Source organism: Emys orbicularis, chromosome 13 (genome assembly GCF_028017835.1).
Source record: "Emys orbicularis isolate rEmyOrb1 chromosome 13, rEmyOrb1.hap1, whole genome shotgun sequence".
Lineage (NCBI taxonomy): Eukaryota > Metazoa > Chordata > Testudines > Emydidae > Emys > Emys orbicularis.
In genome coordinates, this window is record NC_088695.1 from 40,131,765 (window position 1) to 40,144,503 (window position 12,739).

Consider the following 12,739-nt stretch of genomic DNA (forward strand, 5'->3'; position numbering starts at 1 on the left):
ATCACAAGATTGTTTTTCCATTGTGTGACTTTCTGATACAGGAGCAATTTTTGTGGAAACTCTGAAGCTGCTAACAGCATGAACTGAGAGGCTCTTAAAAGCTGCTTTTAGGTGCTGTTAAATCTGTGCAGGTATTGCTGTTCTGTCCCTGTAGTGGGTCTTAGGAAAATCCAAATAAAATGTGTTCCCTTTGGAAAATAACCCTGACCTCTGAGAATTTGCACAGTGAGTTTTTGGTTGTAGCAGGGATGACAGCATATAGACAGTCAGCAACGGGTATGATGAAACAAAGCTATTAATAAGTAAAATAGATGAACTTTGTTTTTTGGGGGAGAAAGAGGGAGTTAAAGACAAAACAAGAACCCATTCTGGTTACATTAATCTTTAATGGCTCAGTCTGGCTTACAATTTTGGCTTTGGGACTCTCATTAAAGTGCCATGAATATGTTTGGTTCTGTGTTTGTACAGCCCCTAGCACAATGGGTTCATGATTGGCATTCCTAGGCACTACTTCTATACAAATAATTATCATAATAATATATATGTTCAAAATAATAACAGAAGTTAATGAGCATCATGTGGCTTGCACTTGCAGTTAATACTTCAAAATTCCTTGATTTTCTGGTTTTAATTTGGATTATTATTATTATTATTATTGTTTGTTGATATTATTATTATTTTATAATTAACTGAGTCTATCCAGAAGAATGCCAAAACATTTTTCATTCTACATAATAGGTTGCTTTTTTTTTTATACAGTGTTTTTTCATTAGAGGACCAAAGCATTCTGCAGAGATGGGTGAGGTTAATTCATCCACCTGAAATACCTGTGAGGTGAATCAGTAAATATCATTGTCCCTATGTTTACAGCTGCAGAAACTAGTGTCACTCTGAGTTAGTTTCCCAGACCACAGAAGAGCTCTGTGTAAGCTCGAAAGCTTTGTCTCTCGCGCCAACAGAAGTTGGTCCAATTAAAAGTATTCCTCGCCCTCCTTGGCTCATTGATTATAATGGCATTTAGTCAGGGCAGCAGGTTTAAGACTGTCGCAAAGAATGCTGTGAGATCTCTCATGATCAGGAGGAGTCAGTACTCCCGTGCAACATTGTCTACACTAGGAGTTTCCAGACCTGTAATTCGCATTGGGTGCAACTCCATCGGTGGTAGCCCTGGTGGAAGTTGCGGAGTAGAAAAGGCTCAGGCAGATTCAGTGTTTTTATCCCTGTGTAATTTAACTTAAAGATTCAAGGATTCCAAGCTTGTTCAATACACCCACTTCTAAATAACAGCTCTGCAGAACACCATCCCAAAGGCCAGAGCAGACTTGTCTCTGTTTCACTGTGGATTTACTGACTTGGAAAAACATGGTGATTTCTACACTGAGCAATTACAGCATCCCTTCAGCTGTAGCCTGGGATCTGTCTCAGTTGAAACAAATATTCTGTTGTGTATTACACAGCTGCATGGTTAATACATACTCACCCCTAGTATGTTTCCTTTTAGGCCTATCCATGAGGTATTGTGAACAGAAAGCTTTGCAATTTTAAAAAATCAAAATGTTGCATTAGTGGCACCTTGAAGGTTACTGACTATATTTTGCACTGACCACTGCTCTGTTACTCTGTAACAGAGCAGTTACTATGGCGTATGAAGTATGAAGTAAAGAATGACCACATTAGAAGCAACAACTTACCAATTACATTGCAAGCCTTGTGTCTCCTTCCAACAAGACAACCAGCCTTCAGAGAGTGTTATCACTTTTGCAAATGCTTCAGTGTGTATAACTTGTGTTTCGTTTTTGCACAAATGTCTTATCTCTGTCACACAGATGCTCTAACGAGTGGAACCAGTGGGTATGCAGTAAACAACGACAATCTTGCCCCATCCTTCCTTCCTTCCTTCCTTCCTTTTTTTTTTTTTTTACCCTCAAACCTCTTCCAAACACTTCAGCCAAACTGTCGTATTTTCCCAGTGTCATTCTCACAAACTTTCATGTATTCTTCACAATATTTTATTCAGTTGACTCGTAAGTTTAGTGTTTGTAGCTGCGGGTTATGTTTTACAATTCACTCTTTAAAGAGAGTTTTTCACTTCTTGCCTGAGGAAGTTTGTAATGTTAGTAAAATACAAATGAGTTTCCCTTTTGGTTTCTGTAAATCCTATTTATCCAAATGTTGACCTAGAATCTTCTTAATACTGATGATTAACATTTTTCTTGGAAAGCTGAAACTTCCCCCTGAATTATGAATAATAGCTTGTGGGTATGCCTCAACAAATCCCCAGTGAAACAGTTCACCTGTTGATTGAAAGGGCAAATAATTGCTCATGGGAGTGTGAAATTGGTCAAAGACTATTTTAGCATTCTCATGCAGTAGTACTGTATACTTATTTAACTGTCATTTCTGGTTGCAGTTGCATTGTACCTCAAAGCTGCTATACATGTTACTTGCAGTGGTTTCTACTGGCTTGGTTAATATTTGCTACATACGGATTTATTATTTGCTATAGGAAATCCTCAGTATGCCCTTGAATACACAGGTATGTGAGATGCTAAAAATTATATAGGTATGTTTTTAACTAGTTGCAGCTGTTTATATACATTTGAGTGGCAGTATGACTGCTTTAAGGCAAGTCACGTTGCATTTCCTGTATCTGATTATCAACAAAGATTCTGGGCAGAGTCCCAGTGAAGTCAAGGACAGTGGTCTCTGCGTGTGTAGTCTACTGGCCTGCTGCATGGAACCATGGCTCTAGTGGTTTTGATAACTCTACCATAGTAGTTCTTCCTTATGTCAAGTGACACAGAGCTGTGGTTCTGGTTCTAATATTCCTACTGAGGACATTAGTGTCTGTATGTGCATTTGGCTGGGGCTTGTTAAATACTTTTCTAGATCCTTTTGAAGGATCAGACCTTTGCAGTAACTGCTGGATTCTTATGAATGACACTTTCTTTTTGAATGATACACCTGGGACGTTTAAGACTCAATTATTGACAATGTACCATTTCCAATAGGTTTTCTCGGAACAGAGTGCGTTTCTTGGAGAATCAGCGAATCCAGCGTGAGCAAGCAGAGGTGAGTAGTTAAGGACAAATCCCATCAACTCAGGGTAAGAATCTGGCTAAGATTTTATAAACCAGAGCTTTTCCTCCTATTTGTTACAACAAATGTGCTTTTGTGACCTAAGGAATTCTATTTGCTTGCTATCCTCTGTTGGATTCAATATTCTGTCTCCAACAGAGGATAATGTTGCTCTATTAATTTGCAAGAGTTCCACTTACAGAATCTCATTTTGTAGCACAAGTATCAAATTACTTTCAAATATAACATGGAGAATAGGAAAGGACAACTGGAAAAGAGAGAAAATCTATTCAAATGCAGTTTTATTACCTCTATTGCTGCGTACTAGATTCAATTCTAATCTCTCACATGATGTGAAGAGATTTGTTTCTTTTCATCTGTAGTCTTATTTTTCACTTATTGTCTCTAGGGGCGTTTATGAAGCTGGAAAATGAATTTTTAAAGGCTACTTTTCTCCCATCACTGCTCCTATTTTATTAACCATGCTGGCCCTAATAGTGATACACACGTTTTACCTTGTACAAAGCCAAAATTAACTCCGTTTCCTTTACATCCTGCATGAGGCTGATTATATTGTGATTGAAATATAGTCCATAATTATTACAGGAAGGTAGTAATCAATTTGGGTTTTTCGATGAAACACTCCTATAACTGGCTTCTATTTGTAGTCAGATAGTCCATTGGTAGTTTCTGACTTTTGGATGGGTTAATAGTCCAAAATGATCCAGTTTGCAGATTATGTAGCTCATTCACAAATCCCCAAGTTTAAAATAAATTTGTTTTCGCTAGTGCTAACAACACTTTTATATCAAACATGTGATATAGTTAATTCCCTTCTGATTTCATTCTTAACTCTATTAAGACACACCTGGGCTTAAATTGCAGCAAGGGAGGTTCAGGTTGGACATTAGGAAAATCTTCCTAAGTGTCAGGAATAAATTGTCTAGGGAGGTTGTGGAATCTCCATCATTAGAGATTTTAAGAGCAGCCTATACAAACACCTGTCAGGGATGGTCTAGCTAATACTTAGTCCCACCATGAGTGCAGGGGACTGGACTAGGTGACCTCTCAAGTTCCTTTCCAGTCTTACGATTCTATGTTCACTAGACCTGAGTAGGAAACAGTTTTCCTGTCTTGCAGAAATTTGAGATTTTTTTAAACATTTTTCTGTCCTGAATCAGTCAAAAAGTAAAAAAAAAAAAATTCATGAAATGAAAATTTGAAAAAAAAATGGATTGGGTCATTCGAAACATTTCATTTCAATTTTTTCAAAAAAAATACTATAAATTAATTTAAATTCTGAAACAAAAATTTTGAGCCACTTTTTAATTTTGAAAATGTCAAAATGGGATGTTTTGACAACTTCAGAACTTTTCTTTTCAAAATTTTTTAAAACGGGAAATTCAAAACCAACTTATTCCTACAAACAGTTCTGGTTTTGATAAACTGGCATTTAAAAAAAAAAAATCATAGAAAAATTCCCAACCAGCTCTACTGGTCACCTTTCCTCAATAATATTCAGATTCTGATTTCAAATGTTTGTATTAAGTGACAATAGCAACTTTAAGTTTACTTTTAAACTCTTTTTCTTCTTAGATCTATAGCAAACAACCATCTGCTCCATCATGTGATCTACTTGACGTCAATTCAAGTTCTTCAATTCCTGTGTCAGCATTGGGGGGAACTGGCCCTGAGACTCCTCAGTTTTCAGAATTAAGTGAGTGAAATATTTGTATTTTCTCTGAAACATTAGGAAGTTTGATATAAAATATTTCTAACCTTGTGGTGCTGGAGCCTATGCAGATGGAATGAAAGTATGCTGATTCACATCACATGGATGTGGGACTAGAGGGCCGCAAAACTAATGAAGACATTTCTGAAAGCAAGAGTTGCTTGCTGCTGCCATGTCCTGCTGCTGATATGATTCAAGCGTGTTTTCCTCAGATGAATTTCAAATACATCTGAGAGGAAACAAAATGTAGGCCCTGATGAGAGAGTGAATGTGCACGGTATCAAACAGAACACTGGCCCCAACACAATACACTATTGCAGGAATGTACATCTGATGTTGGATAAATGAACTACCATAACAAACCATATAAAGATGAGTTTTTTTGTGTACATCTCCTGAATGTCATTTTGGAATGGCTCACAATCAATGAGAGTGGTGTTATTCCTTTGTAGTGTTCTTTCCTAAAACAAAGAACCACTGTGGCCAGAACAAGAAATTCCTTGCAAGAGACAAATGTGTATCCAAATGAAAACGAGAGAGTTCTGATTTGAACCTTTAAGGGAAAGTAGAGCTGATTTACTATTGTATACTTAAGGTACTTTGTACAAAAATCTGTTGATGTGAGAGGTTGTGTTTTGAAATAATCTGCCTCCTCCATTATTAAATGGGGGATCATTAATAATTTACAAGGAAGCAATCTCTGTCATCCATGCCCAAGAACGTCCATATAACCATGCACCTACATAACAGCTCTTGCTGGCACAAGTTGTTTGTTCTGTAGGTTCAGAAGGGAAAGGCATACTTATCCTTTCTGAACTTCCTAAATATGTTCAAGGAGCCCCTTCAAATCTGCAACATGTTACTTAGGTTGGGAGAGGTAAGAACTCAGAGTAAATGTGTTGTTATCCTACTAGAATAAGAAATGGGTGGTCCTCTGGTTTTAAAGTATGTTTCCTAATATGCATAGTGCCACTTCCCCCCTCATCCCCCCCGGCAATTTAAAATGTCAGGCAGAAATACGATGCATTTCTGAAATCAACTCTACATTTCTTACCACTTCAAAGGCAGAATTATAATATCTCTAAATGGAATAGCAGCATCTTCCGTATGTATTTCAAAGCAATTGCACAACACTGCAACTTCTTCACTGCAATTTTATACCCCCTCCAAAAAAAATCATTGATAAATAATAACCCAGCAAAGACTTAATTGTTTGCCAAATAACAGTTATGCAAGTTTTAATACCAGCTTGAATTTTAGATTGCAGATCTACAAGTGCTGCAGATCCAAGCATCCACCATCCTTTGCTCTACCCTCAGCTAGATTTACTAGCTATAGAAAACGCTCAACAGCCCTCGTAAGTAATATGTTACCAAGAAACTGTAGCATAATGTTTTCAGAGATGTTTGTTCTTTATATTGCTGCTCTGCCACGTACTTTTGGAAGGATCTGTGAATGTTTGGAACTACTTATGGTTTGCCCACTCGTTCAATAAAACAGGAATGCCTACCTTTTGCTCTAGATTCATCCTGTCACACTTTAAAAATAGGCTGCTTCTGTAATACCCTTTGACCAAAAATTAACACATTTAATAACCCAGCAGCCAAAAGTATATTTAAGATTTCCTACCCTCACTGTCTGGGAGAAACAAATGAGCCTTGCATAATGCCTTACAGATCAATAAACTAAGACAGCTTAGGACCTAGGAGAGCAAGTTCCAAACCTTGCAGAGACAGTTCTGGCAGCTGTCCCCTTTTGGTGACCCTGGTGATCTCAGTTCTGGCACAAGGTGACAGTTAGCCAGTAGGAAAAAAAATCTAATTATATGAGTTCATGTTCTTCTATTCGTTTCTCAGTGACATTCCATGTGTTAATCGTTACCTAGGTTTGCAACTGAAGCACAAAGCACAAGCCAAAGCATCCCTGAAGGTCATATCTATAACAAGGTGAGTAACCAGGATGCTCAGAATCGCAATCTTCCATGGCAAGTGTTAAAACGGAGGTCTCCTCCCTCTTGTTCTGCTAGCTGTCCAGATGGAAGTAAAAGATCCATCCCACAGCACTTTTCCAAAGCAATAGGGAACAACCTCAATGTGCAGGGCAACTTCCCATTCTCAATACAACACATTTTGTTCTGAAAGGTTGTGTGTGAGATGCTCGCTGTGGCCAGCTGGGGCGCTGCAGTTTGCCTAAGCCGTTACTGTATGAGTAGTATTTAGATAATTAATGGATGTATACCGCACATTGAGATTGCTGTATGAGAGAGCCACTATTCAGTGTGTTTACCCAGCTATAAGTTTCCTGTTGCAGACCATCTAGGCACTGTACGTTTTTTGTTTTTTTGTGTTTTTTTTTAATATAAAAACTTTAAGAAAAGAACCAACCAGCCAAACACCATGTAGGATAAATGGTGTATGGGCAAAATATCCCACCCACAAAGGGATGCATTCTCAGCTTAATATGAGGAATGTGTATGGTGGAGGGAAAGAAGATTGGATATAAAAGCAAAGGGAGTGGGGACCCAAATAAGCAAAATAAAATAAATAACTTGTATCAAACTTTGAAAACAGCCAGAGAGGAGGTTACTCATCTGTTCGTCAGTAGACCCTTTGGATGGGGAGTTCACCATGTCCAAGAAAGACTTGCTGCATTATTATCTATATTCTAGCAGCACCTAGAGATCAGGGCTATGTCGTGCTAGGTTGAATCTAGTGACTGAGGTGAGATCAACACTGACCAACCATAGCTGAAAAGCAGGGTTATAAGGAGAGAGGAAGTTACTCATGTGATTCTTGCCAAGATTACAAAGGGCTTTCTATGATCACATAAGAACTTGCATTGTATTCTTTGCAATCAGTACAAAACTTGGGAGGCTGGCCTCACCCACTCCTGCTGTCAAAGAGCAAGTTAACAGCCATGTACAAATCTCACAGCCTCTGGCTCAACGTATCAGAATAGAATATATACAAGTAAATTATACATATGTACACTATAGTAATAGAAATATTGGCTCTAGCAGTTTTACATGGAGAACAGCAATAGATGATTGTTTTGTGCTGCCTGACCTGATCTGTAGCCTTTGTCTGTTTTTACCATCTTACAAAATAAACAGTATAAAAAGGTTGTCTACCAGCATACAAATTTAAACATTTTTTTGTTTGCACTGCCTGCTTACATACTAACTTTATTATGATTGATTTCCTTAGCTTGCCACGCTTTTAAACCCAGTGCCTTTGCAGACTGTAAACCTCCAAACTGTTAATGCCTCATCACTGAATGAGACAACACCAGGTGCATCACCAGCAGGTAATAAAGTCATTTTACACTTCAGACCTAACCTCCACATTATGCATCTGTTTTCCCAGTGTCCCATAGGGACCTTGCATAGTGGATCTGAAGGATCACAACAAAAAATCAGCAGCAAAAACTAACATGGTCCAAGGCTCTGTATGATGACTTTGAGAAGTATGCATCTGTTTAATATTTAGAGCGTGAAAATGTATTGGGGATAATCAGTTGTTGTTTTATGTCAATTCAAGATGCAAAACAAAGCAAACGCTCATCAAGCATGTTATTTGCTTACGTTAAAATATGTATTAATTTTGTCTTTTTTCCCCATCTCCCTTCAGACGTATCAAAGAGCAGTTCACAGACACCTCATTATTATGAGATAATGGAATTTGATCCTTTAGCGCCAAGCTACAGCACAGAGTGAGTAATTTTGAAAATTACTAATCTGCAGTTTCTCACTGCTTTTTAGTAGTGTATGATGGAATGATTTATTGGATGAGAGAGACAAGGTGGGTGAGGTAATATCTTTTATTTAGGGCTATCAATTAGCGGCCGTTAACGCGTGTGACTAACCCGTGTTAATCACAGACCCTCTGGAGGGCAGCGTGAGCTGCTCCGGAGAACCTGTCTGGTCAGGCACAGTAACAGAAGCTGCCACCAGATGGTGGGAAGAGAAGAGGCTCTAGAGTTTAGAGAAAGTAATGTGGTTTTCATCTCGGCGTTTTTAAAGTAAAAACAGGATGGCTAGGGGCTTGCCTGAGTGCCCTTCCACCCCCGCTTGCAGGGCTCGCCCAAGCCACCCTCCCTATGCCTCCTGGGGCTGCCCCCCCCATCCTGTGCCACCCGCAGCCGAGGCTGCCCCCCACCTCCAGCTCCACACTGCCCACAGTGGGGTGTCCCCGTCCCAACCCTGTGCGGCCTGCAGCTGGGGCTGACCCCTCTCCCCCGTGCTGCCCGGGGCTGAGACTGACCCCCACCCTGAGCTCAGGGGCTGACCCCTCCCCCATCCCCTGAGTCCCGTGCTACTTGGGGTTGGGGCTGACCCCCACCCTCCCCCAAGCTCAGGGGCTAAGCCCCACCCCCGTGCCGCCCACAGCTGGGCTGACCCTCCCCCCACTCCAGACTGCCCACAACTGGGGCTCAATCCCCCCATCCAGTTTGGTGCTGCCCACAGCTGGGGCTGATCTTTCTCCCCCCTGAGCTCCATGCCTCCCCCGGCTGAAGCTGATCTCTCCCCCCACCCCAGCTCCGCGCCTCCCCCGGCTGAGGGATTCCCCACCCCTCCCCCCCAGTTCCGCGTCTCCCCCGGCTGAGGCTGATCTCTCCCCCACCCCCTGAGCACCGCACCTCCCCTGGCTGAGGCTGACACCCTCCCCGCCCAACTCCAGCTCTGTGCTGCCAAGGGGTCAGCTCTGAAGCCAGCACTGCCTGTCAGCAGCAAATTTCTCCACTTTCCTGCTGGTGGGCCAGTGCTGAGCTGCCTCTCTCTGCTCTGCCTTACAGCCAGGACAAGTGCCCAGTTTTGGCGAAAAAGTAGGGCCGGCCGGGACAGAGCTGAAAAAGGGGACTGTCCTGGCCAAAACGGGACGGATCGGCACCCTAGCCAGCCCGGGCCCTATTGTTCCCAGCTGGCCCCTCACTCCCGGGACCAACCTCCCTGTGTCATGTCCCATTGCCCCTAGCTGGCTGCTCACTCCAGGGATACCCCACAGAGAACACGGGTCTGACAAGCTCAGTCTCCCTGCACCAACCTCTCCACCCCTGCAGTATGATGAGTCCCTGAGGTAAAATCCACCCTCCCTTGCAAACAAGGGCTCACTCAGCGGAAGGGTGAGTCCAGTACCAGAGTCCAGTACCAGAAACCACCCTTCCAGAAGCAGCAGCAAGACCCCTTCCTCACCCTCCTCCTGCACAAGTTATTGCTTGGTCCTCCACATTTTCACCCCGTCTTCCCAGGCCCTCCTCCTGCACAAGTCATTGCTTACTTTCCCCCTCCCCTGTCCTCCCCCAACACTGAATGCTTGTTTGAGTGATTGGCTGAACAAGGAGTAGGACTGAGTGGACTTGCAGGCTCTAAAGTTTTACATTGTTTCATTGTTAAGTGCAGTTATTCTTTTTTACATAATTCTACATTTGTAAGTTCAATTTTCATGATAGAGATTGCTCTACAGTACTTCAATTGGGTGAATTGAAGTTTCTTTTATACAGTGCAAATGTTTAATAAAAAATAAATGTAAAGTGAGCACTGTACACTTTGTATTCTGTGTTGTAATTGAAATCAAAATATTTGAAAATGTAGAAAACATCCAAAAATATTTAAATAAATGATATTCTGTTATTGTTTAACAGCGCAATTAATAGCGATTAATTTTTTTAATCGCTTGACAGCCCTACTTTTATTGTATGTATTTCTTTTGCGAGTTAAAAATGTATGAGATTAATCAAATTGACGTAGACATCAGGTGAAGGCGATTAACATTAATGGGAGTGGCTAAATTCTATGCAGTTCTTTGAACATTCCTGGATTAGCTAATTGGAGGGAGGGATAGTTCAGTGGTTTGTGCATTGGCCTGCTAAACGCAGGGTTGTGAGTTCAATCCTTGAGGGGGCCACTTAAGGATCTGGGGCAAAATCAGTGCTTGGTCCTGCTAGTGAAGGCAGGGGGCTGGACTCAATGACCTTTCAAGGTCCCTTCCAGTTCTAGGAGAGAGGATATCTCCATTTAAAAAAAAAAAAAAATTTTAAGCAATAAACCTGTGCAGGGTGTTTTATTAATAGGTAACTGGAAAAATAGCGAACCACCTATGTGCTGAAAAATAATCTAGTTAATTCTTGTTCAATGGCATGAAAAGCTAAACATACCAGGACTGATCTTGGTGAGGGCAGCCCGCTATAGCCTCACGGTATTTATTAGCTCAGAGCTATCTTCTTTTGTAGTTTTAATTTATTAAAATCAGTATGTATTTCTTTAACTTTTTTGTTCTCCAGCTATTTTACTTCTGGAGACCTGAACCAAAATCCTATTTCATTCAAAAGTGAAAACAAGTTTAGTGGTGTCTCCTAGTGTCCCAGGTGGAGATGTACAATATTTTCACAGATTCACCACAATTAGCAGTGTGCTCAATTTTGAACGCTGGCTGTCCTGCCACTTCAACTTCTGTCTAGTAGCCATTTTAGACACTTAAGAGAAATATTCACACTTGAGCAGGATTTCACTGGCACATTTTTGCTGAATAAAATGAAATGAGCATGACCTAGTATTTACCCTACTCTTCTTCTTCCAGAGCTATTTATGAAGAAATTGATGATTATATCTCCAAATCAGAAGTTAAAAAACATACAGATTGCTAAGAGTGGAAGGTGAACTCTCTTAATGAACACAAAAGTTCTCTGATGCCAGCACTAGACTGCTTTCTATAACTGACAAGTGAATACAAGGAAAACTCTTGTTTGCTATTTTGAACATAGCAACAAATAAGCATTGGGGTCTTGTGTTATCCACTTCCATGTGTTATGTTTGGATCTATTTTCAATTCTGATCATTGACACTTTATATAAGCGAAGTAAGGCCCCAAGTCTGCACACACTTATTTTTCAAGGGGACTATTATTGTATGTGTTTGCAGGATTGGGGCCTGAAACAAAACTGTCTACAGAATAATGCACTCTGCTGCTAACTGAAGCAGAACACAAGCAGTCTTCAATTACAGAGGAAATCTTTGCTTCAAGATTAACTAACATGCTGAACTGCTTTATTTTTTTGTAGCAAACAAAATTAAACAACTATTCATCTACAGGAACTGCATAACTCAATCTGTTTTTCAGCATTAGTGCTCTTAGTTGGGCAACTAATGTGAGTGACACCATCCAAAAACCTAGGAGGAGTTCTGTATCTAGGAGCCTCCTATGTTAGATTTATCGACTGTTGTGTGAATATACTCACTATGGAACCCTTTTGCCTTTATATTTTGAATGCAGATGTTACTTCATTCTAAAACCTGATTCAAGTGTCTATTGTAAAACAAAGGAGAAAAAAACACACCTACATTTTACACACGCTTTCGTTCAACGTACAAATTAATGGGTTTTGCCTTAATAAGGACCCACTCTGAGTTGGAGCCTGAGCGCTTCCTTCTGGGCTTGTCAGAATAGGAAGTTGTTTTTTGTTTTGTTTTTTAAACCTCTCTGCTTACTTGTATCACACCACATCCTCACTTTTAATTTTAATGTGCCTCTTTAAAAACTGGATATGAACCAATCAACACTTTCCTAAGTGTTGTTTTTATTTTTCAGAGTTTTTAATCCTATAAGGAAAAAAAATATCTGTAGTGATGGAAGAAGAGCAATATGGAAAAGTTATTTGGTTATCAAATTATTTTAAGTAAGTACCTTAGCATTAAAAAGTGCTACTTTTATTAGCAGGGTTAAAGTGCCTTCCATATTTATGTTGAATGTAAAATTTGCACTTTCATGAAAGACATAATAGTGCTCTGAATTGAAAGTTGTGATATAAAACTTAAATAGGTTTTTGTGGCTGGCAAGTCAGATTACGATTTTTTGAATCTGTGTGTTTAAAGTTAAATTTTATTATTTTAACTTCAAAAATGTAAGCAATATTAAATTATATTAAGTTCTCCAA

General features: G+C 40.1%; 1 protein-coding gene across 2 annotated transcripts in view; it reads left to right on the forward strand.

The window, feature by feature from the left end:
- Positions 1–12,739, forward strand: part of TOM1L1 (target of myb1 like 1 membrane trafficking protein) — a 37,445-nt gene extending 24,706 nt beyond the window's left edge. For both annotated transcript variants that reach the window (XM_065416193.1, XM_065416194.1), the window contains exons 9-15: positions 3,012–3,072; positions 4,675–4,795; positions 6,071–6,167; positions 6,696–6,756; positions 8,017–8,116; positions 8,440–8,521; positions 11,386–12,739. In XM_065416193.1, coding sequence (XP_065272265.1) covers positions 3,012–3,072; positions 4,675–4,795; positions 6,071–6,167; positions 6,696–6,756; positions 8,017–8,116; positions 8,440–8,521; positions 11,386–11,452 — 589 coding nt within the window. In that variant the 3' untranslated portion in view covers positions 11,453–12,739. The remainder of the gene's footprint in view (positions 1–3,011; positions 3,073–4,674; positions 4,796–6,070; positions 6,168–6,695; positions 6,757–8,016; positions 8,117–8,439; positions 8,522–11,385) is intronic.